The sequence below is a fragment of the Mustela putorius genome, unplaced genomic scaffold (assembly GCF_011764305.1).
Source record: "Mustela putorius furo isolate JIRA1106 unplaced genomic scaffold, ASM1176430v1.1 tig00003909_pilon_pilon_pilon, whole genome shotgun sequence".
Lineage (NCBI taxonomy): Eukaryota > Metazoa > Chordata > Mammalia > Carnivora > Mustelidae > Mustela > Mustela putorius.
The window spans coordinates 16101233-16121281 of record NW_025422057.1 but is presented as its reverse complement, the minus strand read 5'-3'; the positions used below and the strand labels follow the sequence as shown (position 1 = coordinate 16121281).

The window sequence follows — 20049 nt, the reverse complement described above, 5'->3', positions numbered from 1 at the left end:
ATTTGTGGAATACATACTTTAGACAGGAGGTTGTAGCTGTCACTCATATAAAATGATATTTAGAAATGTACAGGTTGCATACAACATACACAGAAACACCAGGATGACATCACTTAGGCACAGCAATCTAATGTTCAGAGTCCTGATGGGTTTAAATGATCTCTATGATACCTGCAATTTCCCTTCTATTATAGCTATAAAACAAACTGAACCCTTATAGCAAACATCTGAATATATTCATATTAAGTAAATACTAAATCTCTTTATATTATATTTCACCCTATTTTAACACAAAGTAGTGAGAATAGTAGAGATTAGGAAGTTAGAATACGTATCTTAGGCATCTTTGTATCAAGCACACAGCACAGTTTAAATTTTTAAATGAAAGAAATCTGGGTTCCAGTCCCAGCTGTTAATCCTTGTGTTCGGGTCATTCATAATCTGTCTGGGTCTCAGTTTCCTCTGAGATGAAGTAGGTTAGGGCTCAACGATCTCCAAGGTAGAGGTCGATAAGGTGGGTGCAGGTACCCAAGGTGCTGCACAAAACAACTCGATGCATGTATGGGGAGAAAGTATTGAACTTCCACTTCCACTTGCATTTCATCTGATCTTTGAAAAGATTCTGTTTTTTAAAATTTTTATTTATTTTTATTACATTTATTTTAATCAGATTCTATTTTTCATGGTTTTTTAAGGTAGAGAGATACATTTAAGATTTATAAATAAATATATATAAATCTGAGAACAAATGCTTAAATACTTTTTACAGATTGAAGTATGGGATCAAAAAAGTTTAGACACTACTGCCCTCAAGTATATTCCCAACTTTCACATTTTGGGATTTTGTGAATAAATGTCCTTTAAAGAAGATTATGTTATAAACTATTCATGGAACTCTAAGAGGTTTAACGATTTGGTTTATAAACATTAATACATTAAGAACATACAGCACTAATCAGTGTGATAGAACCTGGTGTAAAATATATTTTTTCTATAAATCCTTAATGACTAAATGGTGCAACATTACGGTCTAAGTATTCGAGAATATTATACCTTGCTGGAGTTGTTTGGTAAGATCTTTGACACTGGAGGCATGTTTACGTCTTTGGGTTACTAATTCATCTTTTAGTTCTTCGACCTGGGTACTCAATGCTTTAACCTCTGTTTGTCTACAGGTGAGTTCTGCTTGCAGAGTCTGGACCTCCTCTTTTCGCAGTTCTTCCTCTTTTGACAATCTACTTTCCTAAATATCAAATAAGATCAAACAAAAAACACCAATTTTAAAACCTGTTTGTTTCCATTACCACTCCTAGTTCAGAACCTGAAAATAGGATGGTAGATTCTTTCAGAATTGCTCCTTACCAGGTTTTGTTTCCCACCCTCCTCAAATTCCTTAATATAGAACGGAGCGGGCATATTAACACATCTGCCACTTTATACATGCAAAACAGTCTATGTCAGAGGTCTCTATTTTGGACTAACATCTCAAATTATTTTCATGAGTAACTTGAAGATACTTTGATAACTGAGAAATATTAAACTGTTTTAAACTATAAAAATATAGAAATTTGAAATACTTTAAAAAATATATAGTAATTCCAGGGGTGCCTATGTGGCTCAATCAGTTGAATGTCCAACTCTTGATTTGGCTCAGGTCACGATCTCGGGGTCAGGAGATCGGGCTCTGTGTCAGACTCTGTACTCAGCGGGAGTCTGCTTGAGATTCTTTCCCTCTGCCCCTCCCCTCTTACATGCATACTCTCTAAAATAAATGAATAAATCTTTTTTTATACACACACATATGTAGTAATTCCAGTTACTAAAGACAAAAACCATGTTTTTCTTATATTCAAAAGTGAAACACTTTTTCAAGCATTTTAAGGAGGTATTTGGTTATAAATTCTATAAATATGAGGGAAAAAGGACACTCTAAACCAGTTGGAAGGAAAAACTGACACTTCTTACAGCATTTGAAATTTCCAGAAAATCAGACCAATTAAAAAAAATTAAAAAAAGAGTTCAACTTAACTACCAGTTGGTTAATGCTAACAGGAAAATTTAATTTGTGCTTCTTGTAGGTTGCTTTAGAAGTTAAATGTAAATGTATACTTACCAAATTAGTATTTGTCTGTTTCATTTGTTCACATTGACTTTGTAACTGACTTTCACTATAGGAAAGCTTATCGAATTGTGACTGCAAAGAATTGGATTCAGATTGGAGTTGTGCATTCTTACTAGTGAGCTTTTCTGTAAATAGTAGCAACTCAGATTCTCTTTTCCTACTGCCTTCGATGTCTTTTTGTAGGTCATTAATCAAAGAATTAAGACTTTCCACTTCTTCCTTCAAATTTTCAATTTCTTGTTTACCTCTAAAAAACAAAGTTTATACTTAAGAAAAAATAAACTACTAAAAGACATTACATTAATGGCTTGGGATTTCCATCTAATAAAATACTTTATAAAGATAGTTTTATTCATCCAATTTATTTGGATTTGTAGGACTACCTAATAATACACGCTAGAAACTAAGAGCTGCGAGATAAGTAGGACTGACATGGGCCCTGCTTTCAAAGAGCTTTTAGTCAAGTAAGGAAATTACATAGGTGATAAAACATTTTTATTTATTTATTTTTTTTTTAAAGATTTTTTTAATTTTTATTTATTTGACAGAACACAAGTAGGCAGAGAGGCAGGCAGAGAGAGAGGAGGAAGCAGGCTCCCTGCTGAGCAGAGAGCCCGATGCGGGACTCGATCCCAGGACCCTGAGATCATGACCTGAGCCGAAGGCAGCGGCTTAACCCACTGAGCCACCCAGGCGCCCGATAAAACATTTTTGAAGATGAAAGCACAGAGTGGGTTGCCTAACCTAGTATAAGTGATGTTTAAACGAATAAAGTAGGGGCTAGCAAACTTCTCCTGTAAAAGGCCCAGACAGTAAACAATTTAAGTTTCTACAGCATATCGTCTTTGCGGCAAGCGTTCAAACCCTGCTGCTGCAGTGTGAAAGCAGCCACAGATAATTCATGAAGGAATGAGAGTAGCTGTGTTCCAAAAAAAAAATTATTTACAAAAAAAGGCAGTGGGCTGGATTTGGCTCATGGGCCACAGTTTGCTACTTCCTGATCTGAAGAAAAAGTAGGAGTGAGTGGAACAACAAAATATGTTCCAGGTAGAAGAAACAGGATGTGCTAGATCTAGGAGAGAACGAGAATGACTTTCTTGTTGGCACTAACAAATACATGTTCTACGCTGATGAAGATTAGGATGGCACTATATTCCCAGCACTTAATACAGCACATGCTCACAGAAGACAACCAATCCACATTTGGAAACAACTATTGCTGAAACCCAAGAGTGCAAAAAGGGAAGGCACAGAGGGAGAAGCAAGGTCACTGATGCTCTTTCAAAATCATGCCGTGGCATCTGAACTTACTGGACAGTCCCTGAGGCAATGGGAAAGCACTGAAAGGTTTTAAGATTTCTTTTTAAAAAAATTATGTTGGGACGTCTGGGTGGCTCAGTGGGTTAAAGCCTCTGTCTTTGGCTCAGGTCATGATCCCAGGGTCCTGGGATCGAGCCCCACATCGGGCTCTCTGCTCAGCGGGGAGCCTGCTTCCCCCGTCCCTCTGCCTGCCTCTCTGCCTACTTGTGATCTCTGTCAAATAAATAAATAAAATCTTAAGAAAAAAGATTATGCTAACTGCAGTGTAGGAAATGGATTACAAGGGAAGCAAAAAACAAAACAAAACAAAACAAAACAAAACAAAACAAAAAACCTCAACAAAACCTAGAAGCTGTGGTAGTTTTCCAGATGAACAGATAATGGCAGCAGCGGTGGGGGTGTGAAAAAGAAATGAACTTGAAAGATACTGAAGAGTTAGCACCAATACTACTCTGTGACTGGTTAGATGTATGAGGGGAAGGAGAGGAGAACCAAGGAGGATGCGCAGGTTCCTGGGCTGGAAAACCATGTGGATGCTGCACTCATCACTCACCTTGGGAACCTCAGAGGAGTGTATTTATGGGTGGGACGGATGAATCAGTTTGGAACATATTAAAGTCTGAAGTGCTTTTGACACTTGTATGTCTGGGGCTGAGCCAAAAGGGCTGAAGATAATGACTTGAAGATCCTGTAGCACACTACAGGAATAGTTAGGACCACTCAGGGTATGACAAAATAGTAACAAAATAGGTATATGACAAAGAGAAGGCTGCCAAGGAGACTGAGAAAAGGAGTGGCCAGAAAGTGGGGAGGAACACCAGGAAAGCATGATATGAAGTCAAAGGAACAGACAATGTTAAGAAAGATAATGGGCTTAATGGTTTTAATACTGAATATTCAAGCAAGGCTTAGTCCGAGAAGCATCTGCTAGATTTAAGGAGGCATTAGCAGTTTTTAATGGGATCTTGGGTAGAAGCTAGGCTGAAGTGAAGGGGGAAAGAGAGACAAAGGAAGTGAAAGCATGGAGGAGGGGTATAGATTTTACAACAATGTTTGGCTCTGAAGGACAGAAAAAAGTGGGGAAACATCACAGCAGTTTTGACATTTCTAATAACAAAAGGTAGAAAAACAAAAAGTAGAGAGAAGTAAAAGATAAAGGATAAAGAAGAAATAATCCAGGAAGCCCCCGAGAAGGCAAAAGAGCTTGGGATCCACAGAAGTAGAGAGAGCAGTTCCGTTCACAGGGAACGGGAACATTTATTCTGTAACAACAGAAGAGAAAGAAGAATGGTTGCAGATGCAAGTTCATAAAACAGACAGAAGGAGGTTGTATGAACAATTACCTGCAGCTCCCATTTCTCCTGTGAAATAAAAAAGAGGTAACCTCCTGCCAAGAGTAAATACTGAGGAGAGGGAGACCAGAAGTGTGAACAATGAAGGAATGTCTGGAATAGATGCTTCAAGGTGGGGGAGAGGCGGTGACTAGAAAATACGATAGGATTAGAGGTCATTTAACACTTCCAGTTGAGGTTGCTAACCATGGATGCATCACAGCACCAACCTGAATATGGTGAGGATTTTTAGGAATATTGAGCAGCAGCCTTTGGTACGATATGAAAAAGAAGGTATTTGGATTCAGGCTCAATCCAGGCTCTGCCAGGTGATGTCATGAGTAGAGTTTAGCTAAATGGCTCTACAAGAAGCCAAGGAATAATGTCAGCTCCTGACCTAGCGCTACGATACACACAAAGATACACATATACATATATATCTACCTTTTAGAAATAAGTACTGTAAGTAGCATAATTTGAACATTAAAGAATGGATTAAGAAACTAAAATCCATTGTTTTATAAATCGCTACTTCAAATACTTAGTGAATATAAACTTTGACTTTTAGAAGCCATAAATAATAGGAACTTCAAAGATAACCCAAAAACTTCAAATGAAAACAGGAATTTTAAATTTTTTTAAGGGATTTTAAATTTTTTAGCTAGTAAAATTATAAAATTATTCTTGTTTAATGTAATAATTACATTTAATAACAGAATCTTGAGATAGAATTAAAAAGCCTATTGATTAGCATAAAACACAAGTTGCTTGGTTTATACCTTTGATGCTGCTCCTGTATCTGATCCACAATTTTCACTTTGTCCAATAAATTCTGAATTTCAGCTTTCTGGCGATTAATAATTTCCTTATATTTGGATAACTCATCTTCTGTTCTTAATCGTTCATCTTCTAGACATTTCACCTATCAATATCATAACCAAAGTAGATTATCAACAGTATTTTCTTGTTCCTTAATTACTTCATTAGTGATTATATATTAATAATCCAAGCTAGGGGCTCCGGGTGGCTCGGTAAGTTAAGCATCAGACTCTTGATTTTGGCTCTGGTCCTGATCTCAGGGTTGTGAAACTGCGCCTCACATCGGGATCCATACTGAGATTCTTTCAGCTTGAGATTCTTTCCTTTTCTTTCCCTCTACCCTCCCCCACCACTCCCATGCCTGTGCACTCGTTCTGGCTCTTGCTTAAAAAAACAAAACAAAAAACAACTAAGCTAAATTCTGGAACAGGATTAATTAATGTGAAGAAAATGTAATGGGACGTTAACAGTCCTGATTAACAGTCTCTGATTTCTTGTGATTTAGTCACAGGAGTTTCAGCGTGTCACATTATTTTTGCTGAATCTCCATATCCTCACCTGAAAACAAGATATACCTTCCCCATCTACCTCAAAGAACTGGCACAGAGAACAAATGGAAAGGCACATGAAGGACACTCTGAAAATTATTAAATGATGGTAAATTCAAGGTGGAAACTTAAAAGCCTATTTCTAAAGAAATGCACGATATACAATGATATTTCACATTCATATGAAAAGGAATGCTATTTTTACAATGAACACTATTCTAGATTGTTAGAAATTAAAACTGTACAAGACTATACAGGAGAAATAGAAAGTCTATTATTTTCTGTCACATAACATTTCTAAAGTCCAACTACCTCACCAATTAATTTGCCGGAAGACTGCCTTGCAGTAGGGGCCCAGGATAAGTGACAGAAAACAGAAAATGTGCTATAAAACAGGAATGTCTGGCAAATACTTCAAAGGGACCAAAGTGAAAGACATTTTCATTTCAACAAAGAGTCCATTTTACTGTTAGGAAATTGGTATTCCACTCTCTGAGTTCTTTCTTTCAGAATGAAAGTGTTTCCCCAACACTTAAAAAAATCAGAAGGAATCTAAAATTAAAGATATTTACCCTTCCTCTGAAACCAAGACTGGAGATTTCCTTACCTTTGTTCTCAGTGTTCGTAGTTCATCCATACCCTCCTTAAACGTCCTCTTCAGATCTTCCAGTTCTTTTATTTTGGCGTGATGCATCTTTTAAAAGGTTTAAAAGAAACCACAAGTCATTATGTACTAAACAAGACCTAAAATTTATTGCCTATTCCTTCAAAAAGGCCTTCAAAGTGGGTGACACCGCTCATTCTTTCTCTCCCTCTGTATTTATTGCCCAATTCAGGGTATGTAAAGAACAAAGCCACTCACCTCTAGCTGGTCAGATTTTTCTTGCATTTGTTTTTCAAGTTCTCCTTTTGTGACTCTAAGCTTGGCATCAAGCTCATTGGATTTAATTTCTTCTGACTCCTAATGGCAAGGAAATGAAAATGTGGGGCTGGATTTTTAAAGTTTTATACTTTGGAAAGTGAAGGCGTTCGCAAATTGTGAAATGTATATCTTAGGTATTTAAACATTACTAGTACTCAAAAGATTTTAAATATGTCAATTCTTCATGAACAAGAATAGCACCTAAGATATATAACATAATACAGAATGGGTTTTAGGTTACACATTTCCTTGTATTCTTCATTCTGCTGATATATTCTAGTGTTTTTATTTGGTTAAAAACTTCTCTAATAAGATCTCTAGTTAAGCTGCAAGTACTTTACCACAGGAAATAACCTGCCATTTATTTAACTGCCCTAGCAAATCCATTCCACACTTCAAATATTACAGATACAAAACATTAATGAAGCAAGAGTACTGACATTTGGTGCAATTTTGTTACTAATCTATTTGAAAAGTTAAGCATACCTGATATGTTTTTATCATATCCTGACAATTTTTTCTTATCTGATCAGCTTCTTCCTTTGCTTGAGTTAGCTTTGTTGTTGTTTCTTTGAGTTTATCTTTGGTTTCCTGCATTGATAAAAAGATAGTGTGAGATAAGAAAAGATACATATTGGTCTCTACCCCAGTCCCTTACACAAAGTTCCTAAACCCCTTGTCATTTCCTAAGTTGTAAGAACACTAAGACCATCTCTTATTGCAGTACTGGTTTTTACCTCTGTTCCTGACACAGGGTTCTTGAAAACCTTGTGATTTCCTGGGTGGCAAGAGTGTCTTTTGTTCTAATGAGGCGCCTGTGGGTAGGCTCCCGCATGCAGGCTGGTCACCAGAAAGACCAACTCATGATTAGCAGTCTGGAATCCAGCTCCCGAAGGAGTTGATGATTGATCATTGATCATTCCTTCATAATAAACCCTCCATAAAATCCCAAAGTATGGGGTTCAGAGAGCTTCCAGGCTGCCAAGTACAACCACGTTGAGAGCGTGATGTACCCTCAACTCCACAGGGACAGAAGAACCTACGCTTGGGACCCTCCCAGACCTTGCTCTATACATAGCTCTTCATTTGGTTGTTCATCTGTATCCTTTATCATACCCTTTAATAACATGATAAATATAAATGCTTCCGAGTTCTTTAAGCAAGTCTTCAAACCCAAAGAGGGGGGTTGCTAGAACTTCTGTTCTATAGCTGGCTACAGGTGCCTGGCCTTGTGGCTGGCATCTGAAGTATGTGCGTGGCAGGGATCTGGGGGGACCTTCTTGTACGAATGAGCCTTAATCTGTGGGATCCAATGCTATCTCCAGGTGGATGTGTCAGAGTCAAGTGAAACTGTAGGACAGCCAGGCGGTATTGCAGAGAATTCCTTGTGGCAGGGGAAAACCTCCACACGACTGGTGACCAGAAGTGTCAGAAATGAAGTGTTCCTTGTAAAAGTAAACGAGATTCACAGGGAAGAAACACACAGTAGGGAGAACTGGGTTCTTCCCTACACTGGAGAGGGAAAACAGTCTGTCCTCCTCCTTCATAGACAGTGACAAGGTTAAGCCCAGTAATGTGATGATGGTAAGAACAACGACCAGAGCAGTCCTGGCACTGCTACTGAAGGGTTGGATTGTATTCCAGAAATAACAATGCTTCTGACAAAAAACCGAAGTGGATTGTGCAGTTAACCGATAGCCATTAAGTTAAATTTGATAGTTTTCAGTAAATCACTAGAAGTAATTAAGCTGGTAAGACAAGAAGAACAAACTGTTAATAGATCTTCCATAAAGCCATGTGTGAGTGATAATGGCTCACACATAAAATATAATTCTTTGCTTTACAGCCATGGTATCTATTCGAAGATGTCTTTTTGGGGGGGGGGGATAGAGAGGGAACACAAGCAGTGGGAGAGGGAGAGGCAGGCTTCTTGCTGACCACTCAGGGCTCAACCCCAGGACCCTGGGATCATGACCTGAGCCAAGGGTAGATGCTTAACAATGGAGCCACCCAGGCCCCCTATTCAAAACCGTCTTCTAGATCCATGCTGCAATTTGGTTTCTGTTCTTCAACACTCCCCTAAAATATCAAATCTGAAGATTTTCTAGGGATTACTTTCTCATCAAGTTCAATTACTCTCTCTCATTTGCTATTCTTGACTTACTTGCTGCAGTTCTGACCACACCTGACTCGCTGGATATTCTTCCTCTGTTTCTATTACAAGACCACATACTACTGTTTTTCCCCTTTCCATTGTTGTCTTTTCTGCCTCAACTGGCTTTCTGATTCCTGTGGCAATTTTCCAAATAAAGCCCTGCTCTGCAGCTCTTTTTCCACAGTTCTTCAGATCACCCCCCAGTCCCAGGTCCTGGGCTCTCATGTGGATTTGAAATGAGGGTTTAGGTACCACCTCCTAGTAGCTGCCCTTCAGAAAAGGGTAGAAGCTGCTATACTGCCTTCCACAGACAGAGTCCAGGCCAGTCCTGGATCAGAATAATTGATACTCTGTTCTGCAGCTTACATGTTTCCCCCACTGAGGACACAGCTTCTGGACAGCATCTAGCTTAGCACTTGCCACATACTCGTTGTTCATGTGGTATTTGCTGACTCTATGAAAGAATCACTAATATAAGCCTTTGGTCTAGGGAGGCTGGTCTTCCTAAACATCAATACTCATCTCCCATTTTTCCTTTTTTCTTAATGTTCCTCCACTTGGAATGTTTCTCTTCATCTTTTGAACCAGCTAAATTGCATCCATATTCACACACTACTTCTTTTATGTCATTTTTTGGAAAGTCTATCACACAATTAAGTACTTCCAGTTGCTGATCCTTTAATCAGAACTTGTGGGTTTTTATTTTCTCTTAAGATTGTATTTATGTGTGAGAGAGTCAGTGCATGCAAACGAGCAGGGGGAGTGGGAGAGGGAGAAGCAGACGCCCTGCTGAGCAGGGATCCCAACGTGGTGCTCAATCGCAGGACCCTGAGATCATGACCTGAGCTGAAGGCAGCTGCTTAACGACTGAGCCACCCAGGTGCTCCAAATTTATATGGGTTTTTTTCCCCCACTTCTGTATCATCAATAATTAAAACAGCTTGACACACAGTAGGTACTCACTTCATTCACTCAAAAAATAGCAACTGAGAGATTCCTATAATGCTGAATAATTAATAAGTAAATGATTGAATAAAAGAAAAGTTTTGGTTCAGGGACTATGTTTCATTTATTTACTAAGCACCTGCCATATAAGGCACTGTTCTAAGCTTTGAGGAAATATTTAACTGTAAGACAGATAAAATCTCTACTCTCAGAAAGCTGGTATTCTAATGATCACAGATAATACATAAAACACGTAAGTAAAAATATGTTACATTAGATAATGACAAGTGCTAAGGAGTAAAAACAAAGTTTGAGGGAAGGTACGCAAATTTAGAGAGCCAGGGCAAGTGTCACTGAGAGGTGAGAGATGTGTAAAGACCTGAACGAAATGAGCAAGAAAGGGCACCTGGGTGGCTCAGTAGGTTAAGCCTCAGCCTTCGGCTCAGGTTATAGTCTCAGGGTCCTGGGATTGAGCCCTGTATCAGGCTCTCTGCTCAGCACGAAGCCTGCTTCTCCATCTCTCTCTGCCTGCCTCTCTGTCTACTTGTGATCTATCAAATAAATAAAATTTTTTAAAAATCTTAAAGGAAAAAAAAAGAAATGAGCAAGAAGATTTGCTAAGGGACTAGATATGGTGACTGAGAACTGAAGGATAAACCTAAGGTTTCTGGCCCAGGCAACTAAAGGGATGAGCTACCATTTATTGAGATGTGAGAGCGATGGAGGGCAGGCACATTACCCACTCTGTTTTACACATGCTCCGTTCAAGATGCCTGTGAGTCACCCAGACACCAGATGTCAAGTAGTCACCTGAATGTAAGAATCTGGAATTCTGTGTAGAAGTTATAAATCTAGGAATCACTAGCACAGTTTTCTATGCTAGGTTTTCCTATGTTTAAAGTTACATGTTTTTCAAGTTCACTAATCTTGTCTTCTGCAGCATCTAATCTTCAGTTAATTCTAATATATTTTTCATCTCACTCAGTGTATCAATCGGGCCTTTTTAAAATCTTCAATGTGTCTCTGTAACAAAGTCATACCTTTATCTATCTCCTTGAATATCTGGAGGATATATATATTTTTTTAATATTTTATTTATTATTTATTTATTTGACAGAGAGAGAGAGGATCACAAGTAGACAGAGAAGCAGGCAGAGAGAGGGGGGAAGCAGGCTCCCCACTGAGCAGAAAGCCCGATGCAGGGGCTCGATCCCAGGACCCTGAGATCATGACCTGAGCCTAAGGCAGAGGATCAACCCACTGAGCCACCCAGGTGCCCCTGGAGTATATTTTTTATACCTGTTTTAACATCTTTACCGACTTCTTTCATCTATGTCATTTCTGGCTTTGTTTCTATCAGTTGATTTTTCTTTACTTCTCATTATAGGCTATATTTTCCTGTCTCTTTCCATGTCTGGTAATTTTTTATTGGATATCAGACATTGTGAATTTTATGTTCGTAGGTCCTGGAGTACTCACGCACCTGAGTATTTTGGGCTTTCTTCCAGCTACTCTTTGGGCTATTCTGCAAATAACATCATTATTTGAAACAATCTGATTTGAAGCTTTCTTTCAAAGCTTTGCAAGATGGGTCCATAACAGACTGTAGTCTCAGGCTAATTAGTACTCATTGCTGAAACAACACCCTTCTGAGGGTCACTGGATGCCCCATATGTTAAGAGGGCTTTCTCTTGGCTGGGAAAACAGGAACAGTTCCTACCAGGCCTCTGTGACCCCCTACGGGACTGTTGTCCCTACTCCTTTCTGATTGTTTTTTTTCCACCTCTAACTTTCTCACACATATATACTGATCAGTAAGTAGTGAGCTAAATAAAGAACTGAAGGGAACATACTGCAGCTCTCCAAATCTTCCCCTTCTGTGGTACTCTTCTGCCCGACTTTCTATACTTCCGACTCTGTCTCCTCAATTCCTGGAGATTGCTGGGATCTGTCTGGGTTACTCTTCTTTTGCTGCAACCTGGAAACTCTCCAAGCATTACATCTTGCTTGCTTTCCTTCATTCAGAGATCACTGCCCTGTCCTGCCTTTGTTGCCCCAAGCCTAAAAATCTTCATTTATTTTCTTCTTCTTCTTCTTTTTTTTTTTAGGTTTTTTAAGGTGGGAGGGTAAACCTAGACCCTGCTATTCCATAATGCAAACACGACAGTCATGGGAGAGTTATAGAACTGAACATAGAATACAGTTTTACTAAGTGAAATAATAGCATAGTTAAAGGGAGCCCTAGCTTCTAATAAGTGGGATTTATGAGTTAACCATTTAAGAATGAAGCTATTGTTGACAACGTGATAACTTTCAGAGAACAGCATAAATAATAAGTAGAAGTGCCTTGTTGAAGGAATATATCATAAAATATACCAACCCCTAGTTGCCCATTTGGTCTACAGCATATTACAGTCTCTTACATCCTACCGGTCTGGATACTGTCTTAATATCCCAGACTCTATTCCTCAAGCTTTCTCTGAAGCAGAAATGACTGGCAAGCACCCAGCTCAGTCAAACCACTGTTTACTACCACATCTCTTTCTGGCTGTTATCTATGATCCAGTGAGATTATTTTTTCCTGGGACCAAGTAGGTAAATAGGTAGCAACCACTAGGTGAGCAAGTATATAAGGCACACTGGGGGAAGTTCTTTACCACACTCAAAATGAAAGTTTTGGGTTTTTTTTTTTTTTCAATATTTTATTTATTTATTTGACAGAGAGAGAGATCACAAATAGGCAGATAGGCAGACAGAAAGAGAGAGGGGGAAGCAGGCTCCCCACTGACCAGAGAGCCCAACCCGGGACTCGATCCTAGGACCCTGGGATCATGACCTGAACTGAAGGCAGAGGCTTTAACCCACTGAGCCACCCAGGTGCCCTGAAAGGCTTTATTTTTATGGGCTAGGTGTTAAAAACACATTTTAGTTTAACTTCCAAGGGAATTTAGGAAGGGGAATAAATGAAATTGTTTCTATTGTTTGACCCAACTGATGATTCTACTAATGACAGAGCTATCCAATCTACTTAGTCTTAGACTTTAATTCTGGTAATCAGACCTGGAGGCCTGATCAGACGTTAATGATCACAATAAATCCAGTAGCCTCCAGAATCTCAGTATAAACACCTACGACTGGGTGTGCAGGGACTAGAAACTAGAGGATACCTGGAGAAAAATTTAAGAAGAGGAGTCTTGGCTCTTGTCCACATTTTAACAGGTAGCCAACACTGCTTAGTCATTAAATCTTGTATTCTTTGATCCAGAGACTCCTCCTCACATCTATTAGGTAAATACATAAAACAGATAGCCAGGATCTCATTCCAGATACTCTCTGAAAGCGATTACTCTGTCCTCTATGACTTTTAGAGTGTCCATACTATTTAATACAGTGCTGTTCACAGGAGAAAACCCAATAAAACACTTGCTGGTTAATAAATGCCTTTAAAAAGAATTGGTAAAGGCATGCCTGGGTGGTTCAGTTGGTTAAGCAGCTAACTCTTGATTTCAGCTCAGGTCATGGACTCAGGGTCCTGGGATCAAGATCTAATTTGGGCTCAACACTTGAAAGAGAGTCTGCTTGAGGATTCTCTCTCCCTCTCTCTCTGCCCCTCCCCACTGAATGCACACTTTCTCTAAAATAAAACAAATCTTTTTAAAAAATGTAAACGTGCAAACAAAAAAAGAACTGGTAAATTTCTTTTTTTTTTTTTTTAATATTTTATTTATTTATTTGAGAGAGAGACAGTGAGAGAGAGCATGAGCGAGGAGAAGGTCAGAGAGAGAAGCAGACTCCCCATCGAGCTGGGAGCCTGATGTGGGACTCGATCCCGGGACTCTGGGATCATGACCTGAGCCGAAGGCAGTCGTCCAACCAACTGAGCCACCCAGGCGTCCCAAAGATTTTATTTATTTATCAGAGAGAGAGAGGGGGAGAGAGCGAGCACAGACAGACAGAATGGCAGGCAGAAGCAGAGGGAGAAGCAGGCTCCCTGCTGAGCAAGGAGCCCGATGTGGGACTCGATCCCAGGACACTGTGATCATGACCTGAGCCAAAGGCAGCTGCTTAACCAACTGAGCCACCCAGGCGTCCCAAGAACTGGTAAATTTCTAATTTTCACATACTAGGGCAATATGCTTGCTATTTTCACTTTCTAGCAATCCATACAATGTAACCTTAGTATGTCAGTCTTTTTTTTTTTTTTTTTTTTTTTAAAGTATGTCAGTCTTAAGACATTAGTCTTAACCTACTTACAGAGTATCTGGTTTCATCTGACCTGAAAGTCGTTATTAAATATCTATTATCACCCATTTATTAATACATATGGTCACAGAAGACCAAATTTTAGTCTTTCACTCTCCAATGCTAGCATTCTAATAGGTTTCAGGATCCTGTCTCTTAGGGCTATAGATGATGAGGAGAAAAGTGCCACAGATATTAGATATGACCCAGTATTATGTTCTGATCTTGAAGGAAATCAGGTAGTTTAGAAATTATTATCATACTGCAGAACAGGGAGTTTTAGTTCTTCATTCTGTAACTGAAAGTAAAGGAAAATTTTAAATGATTTATAGCTCTATGGGAACTGCAAGGATTTTTGCCTTTACTCCCTTCTGACAATTCCTTCCCCAATATTTGGTAGAGATCAGCAGTCAGTCCAGAACTTGAGGAGAGCTGCTGTTCTCTATTCTTTGATTACTGTCAACACAGACATTTCTCCCTACAGTTTTCTGTGATAATATCTGATAATATTATATGCAAAAATGTCCAAATGTTATTAACAATTCTGCTGACTTAGAAGTATTTAATGAGGGGCATTTGGGTAGTACAGTGGGTTGAGCCTCTGCCTTTGGCTCGGGTCACGATCTCAGGGTCCTGGGATCAGGCCCCACATCGGGCTCCCTGCTCAGCGGAGAGCCTGCTTCTCCCCCTCTCTCTGACTGCTGTTCTGCTTACTTGTGATCTCTCTCTGTCAAATAAATAAATAAAAATCTTAAAAAAAAAAAAAAAAAGATTAGGTTGGAGGAAACATTAAAAAAAAGTATTTACTGAGATAATCTATGATTATGATTTGAAACAATACCATTAGCCCTATTTTTGAAAACTTGGGAACTGTTATAACATTGCTCTTCTACTTAAATATTTCAGAGTTGTTCTTTTCCTTCACATTCTATCATCTTCAGATTTTTATTAATTCTTATACAAGTTCAGTTAGTGCTTAAAATGGCACAAGGTACCAGCCTTTATGATCATTTTTCATTACATTACTTTTTTTTTAATGATATTCATTAGGCATAATACCAATAGAATTATATTTATAATAAACAGATATGGAAACACTCTTTTAGCATCACTGATATTTTTTAAATTTCCAGAGTTTGCTTTCTATTTTGACAACCTACAGACTCTCCTCTTTCCCCCAAATTTCTGACAATGTGTAATATAAAATACAGATACCAAGAATTGCTTAAAGAACAAAGTCAGTTTTGGAATTGTAAATAATGAATGATAAAATTTAGTATTTTTTTTTATAATTTATGACAAAATATAACATTCTAATTTAAGATGTAAATCACACAAGGAAATATCTTTTCACAATCACCAAACATTTAAGCCCAATCTATCCCATAGAAGTCACTAAATTAAGCTTTATGCCTTATTATCTTTACTGCATTTGCTTTTTTTTTTTTTTTTAAAAGATTTTATTTATTTATTTGACAGAGAGAGACCACAAGTAGGCAGACAGGCAGGCAGAAAGAGAGAGAGGAGGAAGCAGGCTCCCCGCCGAGCAGAGAGCCCGATGCAGGACTCGATCCCAGGACCCCGAGACCATGACCTGAGCCGAAGGCAGCGGCCCAACCCACTGAGCCACCCAGGCGCCCCTGCATTTGCTTTTTAAAAGATTTATTCATTTTAGAGAGAAAGTGCATGTCCACGCACGCAGGGGTCAGGCAGAGGGAGAAGGAGAGAGAGTCCCACGCAGACTTCGAGCTGAGCATGAAGCCTGATATGGGGTTCTACCTCCTGACCCTGAGGATCACAGCCTGAGATGAAATCAAGAGTCCGTCACTTAACTGACTGAGCCCCCCAGGTGCCCCTGCATTTGCTCTTAAAACTGGTTCTGATAATTTTTCCACTGCATTACAATACTTACCTTGTGTGAATCCATTTCTGCTTTTAATTTGTTTTGTGCCCATTTTACTTTAATGACATGAGAGTTGATATCTTCCTTTAATTTGTCAATTTCTCTGGTGAGTCTAGTAGTTTCACTTTCCTAAAACAATATCACTAGGTCATGTTTTTTCATTTAAACCATCAATCAATTACTTGTTTATCTTTTATACCTCCTCAAAATAATCAGTTTAATAACACTATATTTGAGGGTTAGCATACTATGACCACCATAAACCTAATTCAAAGTTCAAATGATAAGAGAGTAGCAAAACCCTAAATCCAATCAATAGACATAAGATGGTTAACATTTATTTCAAACAACCAGATATGTTGCAAGAACAAGTACACCTTTATGATTCTTCTCACTGGCTGGCATTAAGGTGAAATACAAATTAAATTTTTCTAGAATTCCTGAGAACAATGACAACATTCCTGGACTAAAAGTTAATTAATAAAAAAAATAACATTATCAAGAAATGATAATTGACTAGAAATAAGACCACGCCATGAGGCTGCTAGTTAAGAGCAAGGACTCTGGAATGCTCAGTAATTAAATTTCTTTGGGAAGCATTTAAAGAGAACATGTTTTTCTTTAAAAAAAAAAAAATTCTATTCTATGATAAATAAGTGTTACATTAAGATTCCAATCAAAATACACGGTTCTCACTGAAAAACTCTTCATATCTTGATCCTACTATGTATGCATTTTACCAAAATAAAATGTTCTTTTGGAGCAGAAACTCATTTCTTCAATAGATAGATATTAAAAGAAAGTTTTTAAAAACTATCAAGAAAAAATTATTTAATAAACAACCTGTATCAATATCTCATTTTTCCCAGCAAAAACCTTTTCAAAACATGTAACAAGATACTAAATTAGACGCTAAATAATATAAATTATAATATAAATATATATTAAAAATATAAAAATATATCAAATATATCAAACATAAAATATAAATATGTAATATAATATAAATAATAAGACCCTAAAGCATTCATGTTCTCAGAAGGTAAATTAACAAAAACAACTTTATGTGTAATAGTGAATTTAACCACATAGTTATGATAAGGAAAAGCAAAAAGAATAAATTTCAACTCAGTACACCACCACAATTTATACCTTTGTCTCATACAGCTGGTGCAACCGTCCTTTCTCCTGAGAAAGCTGCTTAATTTTGTTAGTGTTTTTCTCAGATTCTTTATTCGCATCTCTGAGTTTTCTTTCAAGTATCTCTTTTTCCTTTCGAAGATCTAAAGATTCCTTCTCCCCTCTTACGTACTTCATTACCATTGCTTCTTTTTCCTGGCGTGCCTCTTCACATTTTTTGTTGGCCTTTGAAAAATATCCAGCATTAATAAAAATTTTTTAGAAACCAAGATAAAAAATATTTTTTGTAATATTACCAATGTATTTTCTGTTTTTTGCACAACATTCCTAGGACGTGTGTCATGAAATTTTTTAATGAAAGGAAAAATTAAAAATCACAGGAAAATGATACAGTGAACAAATTAGTATCACTAATACTTGTTTTTACTTTTTTTTTCTTTTTTTTTTTTACTTTGGCTGACATAGTTGGTACTTTCTGTTTACTCCTCCAGATCTACTTTTCTACTCTTCCTATCCCACACTATGCTTTGGGAAGATGGCTACCATGGACTGTATCAATAAGGTTCCTTGCCCCTGTAACTTCCAGCCAGTCAAAAAGAAGGCACCAGTACAGACCAAGAGTGAGATCTGGCTCCTCCAAAATCACAACAGGTTGGCTCAAGGCCACTGATGAAGTCAGGTGCCTTTACCATACAATTAGCCACTCTGAGTAGCACTACCTGTTCCCTCTCCTTATTCCTTTAGCTCAAAGAGTAACAATGGCTTCTCAAGCACCACAGGACCCTGCATTTTTCCCTTTGGGCCCCCTATACCTTATCTATACCTTTTGTAAAGAGTCCTTTAATTAAATTTTCAAATCAGCAGTTTCTGTTTTCTGTCAGGACCCTGACTGTATGGCTGACAACTCCTAAAATCTAAAAAATCTTAGCTCCCTTGCAAAAAGTAAGTAACTATATGCTAATTAACCATTTGACTTCATGTATATGAAAAACTTTCTAAAGTATTTTACTTAATGGGGTGCCTGGGAGGCTCACTGGTTAAGTGTAGGTTCATGATCTCAGGGTTCTGGGACTGAGCCCACATAGGCGGGCTCCCTGCTCAGCAGGGGGTCTGCTTCTTCCTCTCTGTCTCTTCCTCCCTCATGTGCTCTCTCGCTCAAATAAATAAAATCTCTAAAAAAGAAAAAATAAAAAGTATTTCACTTAATAAAAAAATACCTAATTGGACTAAATGTGACATCTATATACTCTTAAAATTCTGTTTTCTAAATGTGACATCTATACACTTAAAATTCTGTTTTAATATAAGCTGATACTCCATATTCTGAAGTTCTATGCAATGAAACTTTTACAGAAAACCCTTCATTTAACTACATTTAAATTCACAATTTGCAAATATGATGGAGCACATATTTACATTATAAAAGATAGAACCTTAAACTTTAGGGATTTTCAATGGTATCTAGTAATAAATGCCAACTATAACTGAATTGAAGATGGTAAAATGTTAAGAGAATGTAGGAAAAGCTCCCATGCTCTGATGAAAACTGAAAATAATGTCTCATGAAGTTTCCTATAAAGCTGATGAGCATATCCAGTCAACACAGAATACTATACATAGAAGTACCTTTTTAAATTGTACAATTGGGATTTTCCCCCCACTGAAATAGCTTACTAATTTTCTAGAGAAATTAAGGGAAACACTGGAATAGGAACGTCAGAGATCCCTGAGGATTTCACAATGTAATTGTGAGCAAGGACTGAGAAAACTGTACTGGAACTGGTTTAAAGAATTAGCTATGTTTTTTAGATAACTGAATAGCTATCTTTAGAAAAGGTAATTAATTATAACATCAAATTAAAAAGAAGTCTGGATTCATAGGCTGATGCTCAGAAACATACTGGCTTTTAGAAATAAGGTAAGTTGTGGTTTCTGTCCCAGAAGAGCTCACTCCCCAGTGTTAACAACATATAAACAAAACATCTACACATTACATGCACAACATATATACATAAAATGTACAAAGAAATGCGAAAATGCCTAAAGGTATAAAATAGCATGACTTTCTAGAGGATACCAAGACATTCCGTAGGATTTAATTTTGGCCTGTTAGTTGGGACTGGGGAGGAAGTAGTTTGAAATAGACTAGTACAGATTAAATCTTCAAAGGAAGAAGGGCTCCTCTTATTGTGCTAATGAGTTGAAATTTTATCCAATAGGCAACGGGAAGCCAAAAGATTTATAAAATGGAAACTTTTATTAAATGTATGTTTTAGTAAGATAACTGGGGGCAGGATGGAGGCATCACTGAAATTGAGAGGCAGAAAAACCAGAAAAGGGACAGATAAAGTAAAATATCACAAGGTTCTTGACTATAGCAGGGATGTCCTGTTACTCAGTCATCCATGGATCAGCTGCAAAGGAATAACCTGGAGTAAAAGTTCATGTTTCTAGGTTTCAACCCAAACAATGGCAGCACCTGCCTCCCAGAACTGCTGGAGTACTGACGATACAGTAACTACTACTTAAGCTTCCACAGAAAGTCAGTCCATTTACCATACAGATAAAGGAAGAAGAGCCAGTAAATCTTTGGATTTGACCA

General features: G+C 37.9%; 1 protein-coding gene across 1 annotated transcript in view; it reads right to left on the bottom strand.

Annotated features, from left to right (window-relative positions):
• CCDC186 (coiled-coil domain containing 186) overlaps positions 1-20049 on the bottom strand; it is a 53849-nt gene that overhangs the window by 9694 nt on the left and 24106 nt on the right. Inside the window, exons 5-12 of the mRNA XM_004763822.3 lie at positions 17460-17672; positions 16317-16436; positions 7549-7653; positions 7003-7101; positions 6748-6834; positions 5553-5695; positions 2114-2369; positions 1054-1243 (exon numbers count right to left, since the gene is read on the bottom strand). Of these exons, the coding sequence (XP_004763879.2) occupies positions 1054-1243; positions 2114-2369; positions 5553-5695; positions 6748-6834; positions 7003-7101; positions 7549-7653; positions 16317-16436; positions 17460-17672 (1213 nt within the window). The remainder of the gene's footprint in view (positions 1-1053; positions 1244-2113; positions 2370-5552; positions 5696-6747; positions 6835-7002; positions 7102-7548; positions 7654-16316; positions 16437-17459; positions 17673-20049) is intronic.